General features: G+C 38.9%; 1 protein-coding gene across 3 annotated transcripts in view; it reads right to left on the bottom strand.

The window, feature by feature from the left end:
• Positions 1–14,909, bottom strand: part of LOC106056300 (lysosomal alpha-mannosidase-like) — a 45,290-nt gene that overhangs the window by 25,191 nt on the left and 5,190 nt on the right. For 2 of the 3 annotated variants that reach the window (XM_056021496.1, XM_056021497.1), the window contains exons 4-14: positions 14,205–14,313; positions 12,073–12,234; positions 9,341–9,534; positions 8,649–8,757; positions 8,252–8,346; positions 6,212–6,253; positions 5,410–5,526; positions 4,630–4,851; positions 2,823–2,886; positions 1,180–1,219; positions 321–390 (exon numbers count right to left, since the gene is read on the bottom strand). In XM_056021496.1, coding sequence (XP_055877471.1) covers positions 321–390; positions 1,180–1,219; positions 2,823–2,886; positions 4,630–4,851; positions 5,410–5,526; positions 6,212–6,253; positions 8,252–8,346; positions 8,649–8,757; positions 9,341–9,534; positions 12,073–12,234; positions 14,205–14,313 — 1,224 coding nt within the window. The remainder of the gene's footprint in view (positions 1–320; positions 391–1,179; positions 1,220–2,822; positions 2,887–4,629; positions 4,852–5,409; positions 5,527–6,211; positions 6,254–8,251; positions 8,347–8,648; positions 8,758–9,340; positions 9,535–12,072; positions 12,235–14,204; positions 14,314–14,909) is intronic. The other variant, XM_056021498.1, reaches the window with a different exon arrangement.

The raw sequence follows: 14,909 nt of genomic DNA, 5'->3' as shown, positions 1-14,909 counted from the left end.
CTGACATTTTTGATCTTCTTGTAATATGCTTACATTTATTTATTTTTTTACTTAGAAAAATTATAACGGTCAAAGTAGAGTTATCCCCATGTGGCCAACGAACTAGTAAATTCTTTTCTCAGCGTTATTCATCAACTATTAGATTTCTAGGAAAATCGTTTGAGCTGTTTTTTTGAGATCCTCGACGCGTCCTGGTTCCAGTTTCCTGGTTTCATGAAGTTCTGACTTGAATAGAAGTAGTGTAAAAAAAAAAGAGAGAGAAGAGCGTCCAACGAAGGGCGAATTTGTGATTAGAGAAACTTTTGTGATATCTCGCTAACCTGACACTGTAGAATGCCTTCACTCAACATACGGTTATAGTCATCGGCTACTACCTGCTTCTGTGTTCCCCTGTGAAGACAATGAAATAAAAGAACACCGCATTCTTTTCTTTAAACAAAATCTGGCTTAACAAACTAAATAGCACTTTGGAGTTATCGACGTTTGCATGAGAGACAAGGAAATCTTCTGCGAAAATTGAGAGAAAGCTTAATTGAGCTCAGCAGAAGTGGCTAAGATAGATTTCCATAGATCTGGTCAAAAAGAAAGAAACCAGATGCCACACATAAGTAAGAGCTCATTTTACTTCTTCGAATGATGCCAGCGATAACCTGTGGGTTCATAACAAGAAATATTCAACACTGAAAAGTGGAAGATCGAAACTTCAGCAATTTGAAAAAACAAAACAAAAACAAAACAAAAAAACTAAATCAACAAAAAAAAAATGCTTTTATCATTTTCTGAAAATATCACCATCATTTTTATTTTAGGCTTAATTGAATGATTTAAAGGATAATCAATCTTTGTCGCGTTTATGTCTTTTAAAATACTTTTTCATTTCTAATTGTAACATCTAATCGAGACCACCTTGGAGAACTTGAGTGTCAAAATTGGAACTTTGAATGTCAAGAAATAGCGAGATGATTTTTCGGCTTACTAAGAAGGCTTGAAAACAGAAGAGAAATCGCTTACAAATTTCAAAGACCAATGTAAAGGTGAATCCTGACAAGAGTACTCCATAGAAAATAAGGTAATTTTAAAAGCGAAAATAAAAATGGAAAGTATATAAAACAGTGTTATATACATGTTGTAATTTTACAGATGTTAGTAACACCGTTAGTCTATCTGAAATCTACTTACGTTATTGCGTCATGATGTTGCATCACACCCATCACGTCACCTGAACACACACGCACACACATAATATTGACAAGAAATCTAAGAAGTGTGCACATGTATCTCTATGGTCTATTGTATCTATAAATAATATGTTTTACAAACTTCGGTAATAAAGTTTTGTGCGTGCTAGTTAAAACTTCCTGCGCTCTGGACTGTCGTCCCGGTTTGAACCTTGCCGCCTCAATAATCCCCAGCTGTCCGGATGGAGGCTAAGCGCTATGGCACCCCTGTAATAATGCAGTGGGTACCGAGTCACATAGGTGTGACTGGCAATACTATTGCAGACTCCTTGGCTCCCACCAGGGAGGGCAAATTCCACCCAATGAACAGCTGTAAGTTTTCATCATGCTCTGGCTATAATACAAAAAACAGAAATGGAAAAGTGGTTTGAGTGCTGGGACAATTCCCAAAAAGCCCGTGGAGTCTGAAAGCGTATGAAGCGCCCCGACCGCACCTCCCTGTGGTGGAGGCTGTCCAGGCCAGAGAAGCCATGATAGCACAGTGCCGGACAGGCCACTGTCCTGTTAGCTCATGTTTCTCACGGCTATGCCCCAAATTTCGATTCACGGTGCCCCCGTTGCGGGGAAGAGAAAGAGGAAACCGTGCCTCATATTCTGCTTGACTGCCCCAGGACTTGCTGATCTCCGTCTCGACAGGTCTGGGAAACCCAAAATTCTCGACCTGTATGGTGACGTGTATGCACTACGCAAGACAACAGGGTTTCTGTCCAGGGCTTTTGCAAGAGAGGATTAAAGCCTCTCAAGCCCTCACTCAAATGGAGCTTGATGATGATGATGATGATGATGATGATGATGATGATGATGATGGAGGCTAGGGTAGGATGTAATAATCCTCAGTTCTGAAGAGACATCTGTAACACGTGAAACTAACAAAACCAGACGGCTAGAAATGGCAGCGGGTAGAGTCCGAAGAGCATACCACACGACCAGGCAACTATGATATTTTGAAATAAATGAACTCGCTGGTTTACGCTTGCGTGACGTTGAAGAAAATGACCTCAACAAATGATGACGTTAATTGCATCCACATTTCTAAAATAATCAACAGTATTAAACTGTATAGTTTCTCCAGACATGCTTCAGATTTGAAGACTAGACTAAACCTCTCGCAGTGGGGGGGGGGGGGGATGACATGGTTCGAACCAGAAACTCTAGAGACAACCGAACGACAGTCTGTATCTCATACCTCAAGATCCCATCAATGTGCATACTACTAACAAACTACACTTAGTTCAATGGGAATATGATCCATAAGATCTAGATTTGCTAAGCAAAAAAAAAAACTAAACTTTTTATTTGGCATGGGGTGGGGGGTGGTATGGCGCAATGAACTCTATATGAAAAATAAAGGCATATTTATTATTCCTTACGCCAGGACTAATTCGTTCAAGTGCTTCCTCTTCCCTTGTGCTATTACAGCATGGGCCGCTTGCCTGTTTCTAAATAACATGTACCACTAGAATCACTAGATAAGCGCATGGATACATGTAGGAACTACTTATCTATTGCGAAAGAACGTTAGTTACTTATAAGATAAATATTAAAAATCAACAACAACATAAACGTCGAAATAAAAAATCTTACGCAATTTGTCTACCATTTTTTTCATGAAGAATAACTTTGCGAATATCATCATCTGTTTACAGCCCTGAGAATAGAAAAAAAAAAGAGAAGGTCAATAGTCCAATGTAGGTGCCGAAATCTGATCATGTGACTTACTAGGCCACTAAAAACTAACTTTTCAACTTGTTCTGTTGAAACCACTACATTTGGGCTTTTAGCTGCAGCACATACAGCCAGGAGAACAGTTTCTTTATTATTTGATATGTGAATAATTTATTTTGACAACGTTTTGTGGATCTTCTCGAGCGGAAATCTCGCACGTAAACTCGGACTGTGGGACAGCACATTGTTGTTCAGGAAGATCACTTCAAATTTTTAAAAAGTTAAAAATGAAAAATTGTCTCTACATAAAGACGCATAAGGGACTTAAAGTGGGGTAACTATATTTATTTATATATTTAGTCTGAGACATAATTACAACGATAGTCAACTAATGTCAATCTTACTTCGATTCGTAATGTTTAGAAAGAAATGACTAGAATGAGATATAAATATCAAAAGCTTCTTAAATTATAACGAAAATAGAATGCGTAATGAAACTAACAAAGACCTGATAGTTTTAATGCATCGAGACCTCTTGAGAAAAGGGGCATTCAAAATACTAGGAAAAGAATCGCATTCTGTTTTGTCACTTATATTGTGATATTTATTAATTAGAATTTTACAAAATTGCGACAAAATAAAATAAGAATTTTAATAGTGTACTTGAGCATAAGGAAGAAACCAATTTTTATAATGAATATATATGTGTAAGATCGGGATTCCTGTTCTGTCGGCAACAATTTTGAGGGTGCGGATAGTCACATGTTGGATGAAACCTACGAGGGTGTCATGTGGCCAACACAACGACCAACCGTTTTTATTTTTTCCCAACTTAAAAGTCAGGTACACATTAGAATGGGGTGGATTCAGGGGGCATCCTAAAAGTTCTGGAATTCTTAGTCCAAGTCTTCACCGAGATTTAAATCCAGGACCTATCAGAAACTAAGCATTTTAACACTGAGCCACCAGGCCCTTAAAAAGTCAATCAAGTGAGAGGGAGATTGTGAACCAATGACCAATGATCAAGTGAGTTGACTATCTATGGTATATGTCCAGCGAACCCAATGAACCACTAACTGACTATACTAAGTTCAAGTCAGATGTCTACCTTAAGTGTCTGTCCAGCGAACCTAATGAACCACTAACTGACTATACTAAGTTCAAGTCAGATGTCTACCTTAAGTGTCTGTCCAGCGAACCTAATGAACCACTAACTGACTATACTAAGTTCAAGTCAGATGTCTACCTTAAGTGTCTGTCCAGCGAACCTAATGAACCACTAACTGACTATACTAAGTTCAAGTCAGATGTCTACCTTAAGTGTCTGTCCAGCGAACCTAATGAACCAGTAACTGACTATACTAAGTTCAAGTCAGATGTCTACCTTAAGTATCTGTCCAGCGAACCCAATGAACCACTAACTGACTATACTAAGTTCAAGTCAGATGTCTACCTTAAGTATCTGTCCAGCGAACCTAATGAACCACTAACTGACTATACTAAGTTCAAGTCAGATGTCTAACTTAAGTGTCTGTCCAGCGAACCCAATGAACCACTAACTGACTATACTAAGTTCAAGTCAGATGTCTAGCTTAAGTGTCTGTCCAGCGAACCCAATGAACCACTAACTGACTATACTAAGTTCAAGTCAGATGTCTACCTTAAGTATCTGTCCAGTCTACCTAATGAACCACGGGACTATACAAATATCAAGTAAATTGGCTACCTGTAGTATCTGTCCAGCGTACCTAATGTGTCTCTTGAGACCTGGCCGTGAAGTGTAGTAACCTGTCCAGAAGACCATGACTTGATCATTGGTATCTAAAGTACTGTAGGGAAGCATGTCGTTGCTTTTGATTTCAAGGTCAGTAAGTCCTTGTGACACGTAGTAGGCATAACAGGAAGGCGTAGAGTACAGGGCGTTTAACTTCAGGCCTTTAACTGGTTCCTCAAAGAAACAAACAGTTTAACTTCAGGCCTTTAACTGGTTCCTCAAAGAAACAAACAGTTTAACTTCAGGCCTTTAACTGGTTCCTCAAAGAAACAAACAGTTTAACTTCAGGCCTTTAACTGGTTCCTCAAAGAAACAAACAGTTTAACTAGGCACATCAACTCGTTTCTTAAAGAAACAAACAGTTTAATTAGGCACATCAACTAGTTTCTTAAAGAAACAAACAGTTTAAATTAAGCACATTAACTAGTTTCTTAAAGAAACAGCGTGTAGAAATATCTAGTCTATCTCTACATTATCAGCAGTAAGCTTCATGTCATGCGAGCTCTTCCTGTTAGAAATTCTGATTGACTCCATCTCACTCTTTATGTTTCATGTTGACAAGTAATCTAAACCAATACACATCAATCATACATCTATGAGATATCTACGTACGTATACACATTTCAACACATTTCTTTTACTTACATCGAATAGTTTAAAACAACAAAACAACAAAACAACAACAAAGTAACAATTAAAAAAAAGAGATACCATGCTAAAATATAGTAATACCATGCTATTGATACCAGATATCAGTTCGTCCTGCATTCTATACCAGAATTCAGAATTTCGGTAGCCAAAGTCGGAACCCATGGTCACCATGAGGTGGTTGGTTTTGTAAGCTTGAGACTGTAAATATTGGAATAAATTAAGTGACTTGTAGAAAGCATCTAATAAAGTCAATAGGAAAAAAACAACAACAAGCAAACAGCAATAAAGCACGAAAAGAACGAAATCAGGATGGGAGAATGCAAAGAACACAAAAACAAAATGCAAGGAACAGGACAAGAACTTTTCTGGAGCCCACAGGGGAAGAGAAAGGCGGGAAACCAAAGTAAATCTGGAGGAGGTCGGTAGGCCGATAAGAAAAAATGGACCGATGGACATGGATTCAACTGATGGCAAAGTACTGTTGCGGCCCTGAGACCTATTGGAAGTTAAAAGTATTAAGTTAGAAATAAGTCATTACGCCATTGATACAACACATGTGTGTGTTACACAGAGATTTGTGAGTGACGATGAATTCTAGTGGGAAATATCCTAATTTGGCAGCATGAATATTTATGACATTAAAATATACCATCATTGATCTAGAATTATTAATTAATTTAAAAAATTAATTATTACATATCTCCTACCGCAATGAATGAGATAGAAAAATGTTTTTTCACATTGCGATACATGTGTCTTTTAAAATTATGTATTGTGACCATGGCCCGTTATTGCTTCACAAATTAATGTCACGAAACGCCAAACGTTATATGCCTTGTATCTATTGCACAATTCCTAATGAGTCCTAATTGTTCAGACTTACCCAAGCAAGGATGTCTGTCACGAAGTCACCAACTTCATAATTCTGTGTTGTGGGGGGAAGATTTAAAAAAAATAGAAATGAGAGATATGAACGTCTGCTTACTGTATCTAGATCTATCTGCTGAACTGACAAATGATGTCTGTGAAATCTAGTCATAGAAATGTGTTTATATTAAGATTGACTTTGAGGTAGTGCAACTATGACTTCATGGTGCACTTAACAAACTGGTTCATATTGATTCTAAACTCTGAAACTATTTTAATCCTTATGGGTAGCACTAGAAGGAACACTCAGCAGCAGTAGCCTACATGTTGAAAATCAAATAAATGCAAATTAATATCTTTTTAATGCATCAAAACATAGTCTCTTCACTATGCAGGATCTTTTGTCTAAAATGTTTCATAAGGGCATATACTAAGACTTGTTTATTGATCCTTAAGGACTCTTTTCTCATATAAAGACAACAGAACAGAGACATACACATAAATAGAACAGACACAACATAAAGAGTTCATTCAGCGACTACACACAGGCATCCTGGTCCTTTTCATGTTTCCTGATCAACGAGTGGCGTTGAAATAGTCTGACCGAGTAAGGTACGAACGAGTTTTTATACCGCTCTGTTCTTTTCTTGGACAGCAGTCGCCCACTTCGCGAAGACCTGACGTAGTTCTGATGGAGCGGGTGGCCGTTGTCTTCCAAGATTTTTCCTAGTTTTCTTAGACATTTCTGTTCAAAACATTTCTTATATACAAAATGTTGTAGCCTACATATAGATGGTACCTTAGCCGAGAGGCATTACTGAGAAACTTGAGGCTCAAATCTCGATGTAGAGTGGGGATTTTTTTATTTGGAAATTTCCCTCAAGGTTAGTTGTATTTGATAAGGACCTACAGGCAGCACAGGCACCTAAACACCCCCTCCCCTCACGTCTGCAAAAGAGATTGGACCAGAGGACTATATACAAGCAAAGATTGATCATAAAAATAAAAATAAACCTAAGCTTCGAGACCCTAAAAATTCCTAAAAAGTTTCACGTTTCCTGTCAGACGGCAGTACTGTTGAAGACTTTTATTTTCTCTAAAACAAAACTAATAATCCATCCCTTCGTACTTTAGTAGCGAGAAAATTTTACATTTATTTATTTATTTATTTATTAGGTGGGAAGCGTGCGCTTGAACTTGGCTTGGCTTGGCTACCTAGAAGGGGGCTCGAGGTTCGACACCCGACTCGGGCAGAGTTGTGTTTACTGAGCGCCTAAAGGCAGCACGGAAAACCAACTCCTAGATACCCCCTCCCCCCCCCCCACCGGTCCACAAATGAGATTGGACCAAAAAGCGCTCTGAGCATGCTATAAGCATGAAAGTAGCGCTATATAAAAGCTATAATAATAATTTGTTGGTCGCAGTCAGTGGTATAAATGAATTTCGTTCTGGAGATCTTGCTGGCTAAAATAGTGTTGAAGAATGCTTGGCTCTTGTGCTGGGGCGACCAACCTTTTTCTACCTTGGGTCGAATTTCCGACAAACATGGTTTGCTAGATCGTTGACTCTGATGAAACCGCGCCTATGATGCTTTATTAATGCATTGTATGGTAGACGTGTCGAAGGGCCGAATATGGCCTGCGGACAGTATTTTGTGCATCACTGGTCTAGCAGTAAAATAAGGTAGGCAGAGGGCGTAGTCTTCGTATCACATGCCTAAAGGGCAGAGGGCGTAGTCTTCGTATCACATGCCTAAAGGGCAGAGGGAAAAGTATTCATATCACATGCCTAAAGGGCAGATGGCATATTCTTCGTATCACATGCCTAAAGGGCAGATGGCATATTCTTCGTATCACATGCCTAAACGCAGAGGGCGTAGTCTTCGTATCACATGCCTAAACGCAAAGGGCGTAGTCTTCGTATCATATGCCTAAAGAGCAGAGGGCTTAGTCTTCGTATTACATGCCTAAAGGGCAGAGGTCATAGTCTTCGTATTACATGCCTAAAGGGCAGATGTCATATTCTTCGTATCACATGACTAAAATGCAGAGCTCACCTTCATAATCCTGTATTTGACAGCTTCTAACAAATAACTTCTAGGTGCATCATAGGTTTCATAGGCCACATGAGTAAAGATTGCAGACTGTCTCTCTGAAGTAAACATATAACTATTAAAGACCCCCATCTGTGACGAATAATTAATTATACATGGTCATCCTGTTAATATATTAGTGAACATAATATAGGAAGTGGTGAGAATATATGTGTATGATTCTATATGAATATTTAGCCCTGTAAAAAACAAATTTATACGCTCTTTCGCTAGTAGCATTATACTAATGTTTTTTTTATTATTTGTTTGCAACAGCGATCTTTCAAGATGTCATTCTCCTTAACACCATTGGTATTTGGTAGAAAGTATCATAACACTACTGGTAGATCTAGTAGCTAACTTAAATTTTTGGGACTCCCTAGCCACAGGAACTCCATTGACTTAGAGATTTTTCTTTCCTCTTTCTCCCGCTGTGGTACTCTGGAGACAAACAGCGCATCGAACCCCATCTGAAACAAAACGAGACACATCTTTATCGTCTGCTAATATTTTCACTCTTAATCTTCTGAGTCTTACCTCAAAATGAGGTAGGTTACTGTTGTAAGTAAAAAAACTTGAATAAACCAAAGCATTTCTAAATAGATAAGTATAAACACAAATGTTGAATCATCCAGACGATTGCATTTAAAATTAGCAACAGGTAAAAGTGAGAATTATTCCATTGGCTTTGCTGTTCTAGATTCCAGATCTAAGTTCTAAATGATGGATGCTCCCTGCGCTCAGCGTGACAGACGTGGAAGTGACGTAATAAGTGAAAGATAACTCTTATGAGTAGTTGCAAGATTGCTCTTGAGTTATTGCATTCTTTACTTTCAAATTTTAGATTTTTCTGGTCAGCTAGGCGGACTAACACAGGCCCATTAACTGGCACAACGTAATACCAGTCTAAAAAATTGCATTTGTGTTTCATACCAAAAATTGTAGCTGTTGAATGACTTTGTGATCAACATATAGGACTTTGTAGTCTACATCAGTGGGATCAACGTAAAGATTGTTAAAGAACTACTTTTCAAACGAAGCACCTTTACATACCTGCGCCAGGAGTGATGCGTACTCTCGCGAGTGGCCGAACTGGTCCATGTGCCATACACACCTAGGTAGAGCACACGGGCCGAGCGTGTCATGGATGAACTGGAGGCCCAGAGTTTGTTGGTCAATGAAATCATTATAGAGCGTTACAGCGGCATCTCCCATTACCCAAGCTCCACCCAAAATTTCCAGACGGCCTGGCCAGATTAAAGAAACAATGTAATTACGTAATGTGAATACTCTAATCCGGTCTTTCCGTATATTTAAATTGGTTTTCTGTAATATATATAAATCTACTATTCTATACATGTAACAGTTTGTATCTTGTATATAGATTTTCTATTCTAAATTTGTATAGTAAATTTGGCTCCTTTTGTCTCGAAAGGCAATGGATGATTCACTGGTTTTGGTTTAGTCTTAAGACGGGGCAGAATCTGGTGTGGCTAATCAAGCCAATTCTAGAGCAGCAGAGTTTGCCACAATTCATGCATGTGTATGCCTCTGATTCAGGGCTAGCGGACAGGGCAGCTTCCTTTTTTTTCCTCTTGATTAAGGCCGCTTCGTTTCTTTTGCTCTCAGCGAGGATCGTCCCAGCACGCACAGTCTGTCTCCATGCACTCCGGTCTTTGGCCATTTCTTCTCACATACTTTCGTTGATGACTGTGGCTCTCATGTCTCGCTTGCAGACATCTCTATATGTTAGTCTTGGGTGGGCCTTGGGTCTGACTCCCTCCACAAACTCAGCATATAAGATATCTTTCGGGATTCTACCATCTGGCATGCGGGTGACATGTTCGAGCCAGCGTAGTCTTCTTTGTGTCTGGAGAGCACACATGCTGTTCATATTGGCCAATCTCAAAACTTCCTAATTGGAGACATGGTTCATCAAAGAGATGCGCATTATGCGTCTCAGACAGCGCAAGTGGAAACTATTCAATCTGTGCTCTTGATACATGTATGTTGACCAGCTTTCACTGCCATAAAGAAGAGAACACAGGCATTGTAGACTAGGATTTTTGGATTGTGGTCAATTTAGCATTTTCCTAGATGCGCTTGGAGAGTTTTGCCAATGCTGTAGTAGCTTTTCCTATTCTTTTTGTCAGCTCGATGTCTAAATCTAAGTTACTAGGATCCCACCCCAAGCAACTTAAAAAGGCTCAAAGCTGCATGGATCAATGCCCAAAGAATAGCGAGACAGTGCGCTTACAAATACTGGCAGGTGCTATGTGAAGATATTCAAACGTGTGCCGACTGTGGTAACATAAGAGGACTATGCGAGGGCATGAGAAAAGCCTTTGGACCTCAAACCAGCAAGTGTGCTCCGCTCAAGTCAAAAGATGGCTCAATCATCAGTAATCATGCGCTGCAAATGGAACGATGGGTAGAACACTATGCAGAACTCTACCAGATTGAAATCGCCATCTCACCAAATGCTGTTTCCAACTTCCCATCACTTCCAGTTTTGAGGGAATTAGACGAAACGCCCTCAATAAAGGAGATGAGCTTAGCTATTGACATGCTTGCACACGGGAAAGCACCCGGAGGAGCTGGCATTCCTGCTGAAGTCATTCAGGCTCGAAAACATGCCCTAATCAAGCCACTCCTTTTACTGCTAAGCTTGTGCTGGGAACAAGGAATTGTCCCCCAGGAATTGAAAGACATATTTATAAAAATAAAGGCGACCTCTCTGACTGTAACAATTATAGAGGAATCTCACTGCTTAGCATAGTTGGAAAGGCTTTTGCTAGAGTATTACTAAAGCGATTACAGATCCGTCAGAACATTTTTATCCAGAGTCGCAGTGTGGCTTTAGGGCAGGTAGATCTACAACAGATATGATTTTCTCTTTGCGGCAGCTACAGGAGAAGAGCAGAGAACAAAAGAAGCCCCTCTTCATAGCATTTATTGATTTGACCAAGGCCTTTGACCTTGTTAGCAGAAGCGGTCTGTTTGCAGTGCTAGAGAGAATCGGCTGTCCAAATAAGTTAAGGAAATTAGTGTCAGCTTTTCACGAAAATATGCAGGGCACTGTGCAGTTTGAAAGTTCCTCCTCCAGGTCATCCTCCATCAATAGCGGAGTAAAACAAGGATGTGTACTGGCTTCAACATTATTTTGCGTTTTCTTCTGTATTGAATAGTTTCTATTCTATATATAGATCTTATATTTTATATTTTGGGTTTTTGGCACATCGGCACAATTTAGGCCAAGTCATGCCTATAGTCTCTCAAGGGTCATTAGCTAAATTTTATACAGTTAAGTAATTAAAAAATAAGAGTTAAGATAATTAAAATAGTAAAAATGTATTAATTTAAAAAAAAATCAGCTGTATAGATCTTATATTTCGAACTTGTATCTTTATGCTTTTATGATATAGATCTTCTAAACTTGAATTCATTTTCTTCCATAAAATGGATCTTCTATTCTAAATATGTCATGATTCGCTTCTATTTATAGATCTAGATCTTGTATTTTTCTTCTTATACTTCTAGCCAGCTTTTTGCTGCTGTGCTGTGAGCTCTTTTGCAGAATCTTCTATTATAAACTTGTTATTACAAGCTGTCAGAAATAGATTTCCGATTCTAAACAGGTATTAATTCACTTCCAATAAATAGGCCTATATCTACTTTTCTTAACTTTAATGGATTCGCTTCTTTTCTATAAATCTAGTTCTTCTATTGTTAAGAGCTGTTATTCAATAGATTGAATGATTTCATTTTGAAACCCAAGCACTCACGTTCTGCCAGGAGCTGTCGAATGACGTCTCTCTCTCCAGGGCTCGCATCCTCCCAGTAACGGGAGAAATATTTCATTTCCACAAAGCTGAAACGTCGAGACCGATTAACCAACAGTTGATTAATAGTCGAATTCAGGATACACCGAACACAGCCCCGAGCATCTTGGTAAAAATACAACAGCAAAATATAGAAAAAAAATACTTAAAAAAAATAACAAACCGTATACAAGGAAAGAACCGCACAATTACTGCCGTACTGTTCGGTACTGCCTTTTTCTATATTAATCAAAAGTAATTTATAACAACTAATAATTTACTAATTTGACTCTTTTCTTATCATTGACAGTGAATGTGCAAAGTATTAACTTGATCTGACATTGATAAGATGGAGAAACAACGTGTACAAAATAGGCACCTAACAGACAGTCAGAGTATCTTGAGAGCTTTGTAATAATAAAGACACAACATGATATGGATCGCTAATTCTGGCAACTAATAGAAATATTTGGTAACTCCTAGTATTTGAATTGTTTACTCGTTGTCAGACCCTACTATCCTACTACAGTGATTTAGTTTACTCATGCTCCTTTCTTGAAAGTCCTATATAATTAGCTACAAAATTATCTCCCCTCTTGACCAGAAAAATAGCAAACGACAAAATAGCGGCGACAAAGTAGCGCCTATAGTTATTATTTGCAAAATGTGACATACAAACATAATATAGGTTTAACACAATTTACAAAGTACATAGACGAGTACAATTGGTGATATTGTATCATATTTATTTGTATGCTTAAAATATACTTGAGAAACGTGTAAGCAGATTGTGGAAATAGTTCCATAAAAGGATTGCTCGTCAGAATACCACACAATAGACAGTCACATAGTCACATTGTATGCAATGCAGCTGTGCTACATTGCCACGTAGAAATTCCATCTCTAGCCTGTAGCCATTCGTTAGAAATATAGCAGCCAGATGTCTTGCACGTACTTTAAAGTAACTTTAGTTCGTGCTTCAGGAATACACTGAAGGACCGTGTTCTCGGTGTTCTAAGGAAGTGATAGATCAGCTGGAGACATTTGGGTTGTGGACGTCATTAGGTACATGGTGCTGAATGTTTCATTCGTGACTAATTATCTTAAACACTTCAAATGGTCCTAGTCGTATTGGCCAGATGTTGATCCCGTCAATTTTAAATCTTGTGGCGATCAGACGCCAGTGTTTGATCAAAGATAGCTGTCGCCCAGTTGCATACTGAAGGTGCCAGGCGCCCTCCACCCATCTCCCAAATAGTAAACGTAATTCATATTTGCAAAAGAACAGTCGTTAGTAAGCAAGACTCCTGTGGCATTTAACGTCTCGAGAGACGATCTTTTCCCTTTGCAACTTCTTGTGTGACTAAAGAGGCCAATCCTTGATACGCAGTTGCCGTCGCAGGTTGGGCATATGTAATCATCAGGCGACGTTGCAATTTCACCCTTCTTTCTGCTTCTGGCATCTGCAATCCGAGACCCTTCCTTTATGCTCTCTCTCCATGTAGATCTATCCAGTGCCACTTTTCCCCAGCTGCTCGTGTCGATTTCCAAGAGCTTCGTGTCGCGCTTGCATACATAAGCAAGACTGAACATACAATTACAAATAAACGAAAGTGACAGACGTAGCAACAAAAATATATAATAAATAGTGCTTTGATATCCATTAAAGTGCCCCCTACCCTACGACGCCATGGGAGCCGCCACACCAGCCCTTTCATCGGTAATTGAAGGTAAACCAATTGTGCCATCGAAAATTTAAATCTAGACTTTTGACTACACTGTAACACACATGTATAACAGACATAAACTTACACGGCATGCAAAAGACCCGCGCTATTTCGTCTCGCGCTTGTTTAGTCTGAAAATTTCGCGCTAGTTTGACGCGCCATTTTGTCGACTCTATTTTGTTAGCACTATTTATCGGCGCTATTTTGTCGTTCACTAGATGCCTAAAACAAAACCTTATAGTGAACTTATTGCACCAAGTGATATATGTAAGGTTAGTTAAACATTTCTTTCTAGAATGTAAATCAAGCAAAAGAATTCAGTTTTCTACGAGTGTGCAGAAGTGGAGGCATTTACACCAGACTATTTACTTTTGTCTCCTGTGTAGTAATCATCAACTGTGTCCAGCCAGCCGACATCCACGTGACTGTATGGAATCAGATGAATGTTCATCGTCCCGTCCTTGACTCGAGGACATGTCTACATCGACGGCAGACGACAGAACAATTTATGGAAAAAAAAAACAACAATACAAATAAAGTGCACATGTACTACAAATCTGGAAAATGAGACTTTCTTGTTACAAAAAAGGATTTTTTCAGACATTCAATTTATAATTCATTGAAATCGAATACCATAATAAAATAAGCAAAATATAAAATACAATACTTTTTTATGAAGTTAATCTATAGATGCTGACAGAACAATTATATATAACCTTTCTATCTATGAAACAAAATTAATTATGAAGTAATTACCTAATTGGAGGCGCGGTGGCTGAGCGGTAAAACGCTTGGCTTCTGAGCCGAGGGTCCCGGGTTCGAATCCTGGTGAAGACTGGGATTTTTATTTCGGGATCCTTGGGCGCCTCTGAGTCCACCCAGCTCTAATGGCTACCTGACATTAGTTGGGGAAACGTAAAGGCGGTTGGTCAATGTGCTGGCCACATGACACCCTCGTTAACCGTAGGCCACAGAATCAGATGACCTTTACATCATCTGCCCTATAGACCACAAGGTCTGAAAGGGGAACTTTTTTCTTTTTTTACTTTTTTTACCTAATTGGTATTTTTTCCT

Source organism: Biomphalaria glabrata, chromosome 2 (assembly GCF_947242115.1).
Source record: "Biomphalaria glabrata chromosome 2, xgBioGlab47.1, whole genome shotgun sequence".
Classification (NCBI taxonomy): domain Eukaryota; kingdom Metazoa; phylum Mollusca; class Gastropoda; family Planorbidae; genus Biomphalaria; species Biomphalaria glabrata.
This window is presented reverse-complemented; position numbering and strand designations above follow the sequence as displayed.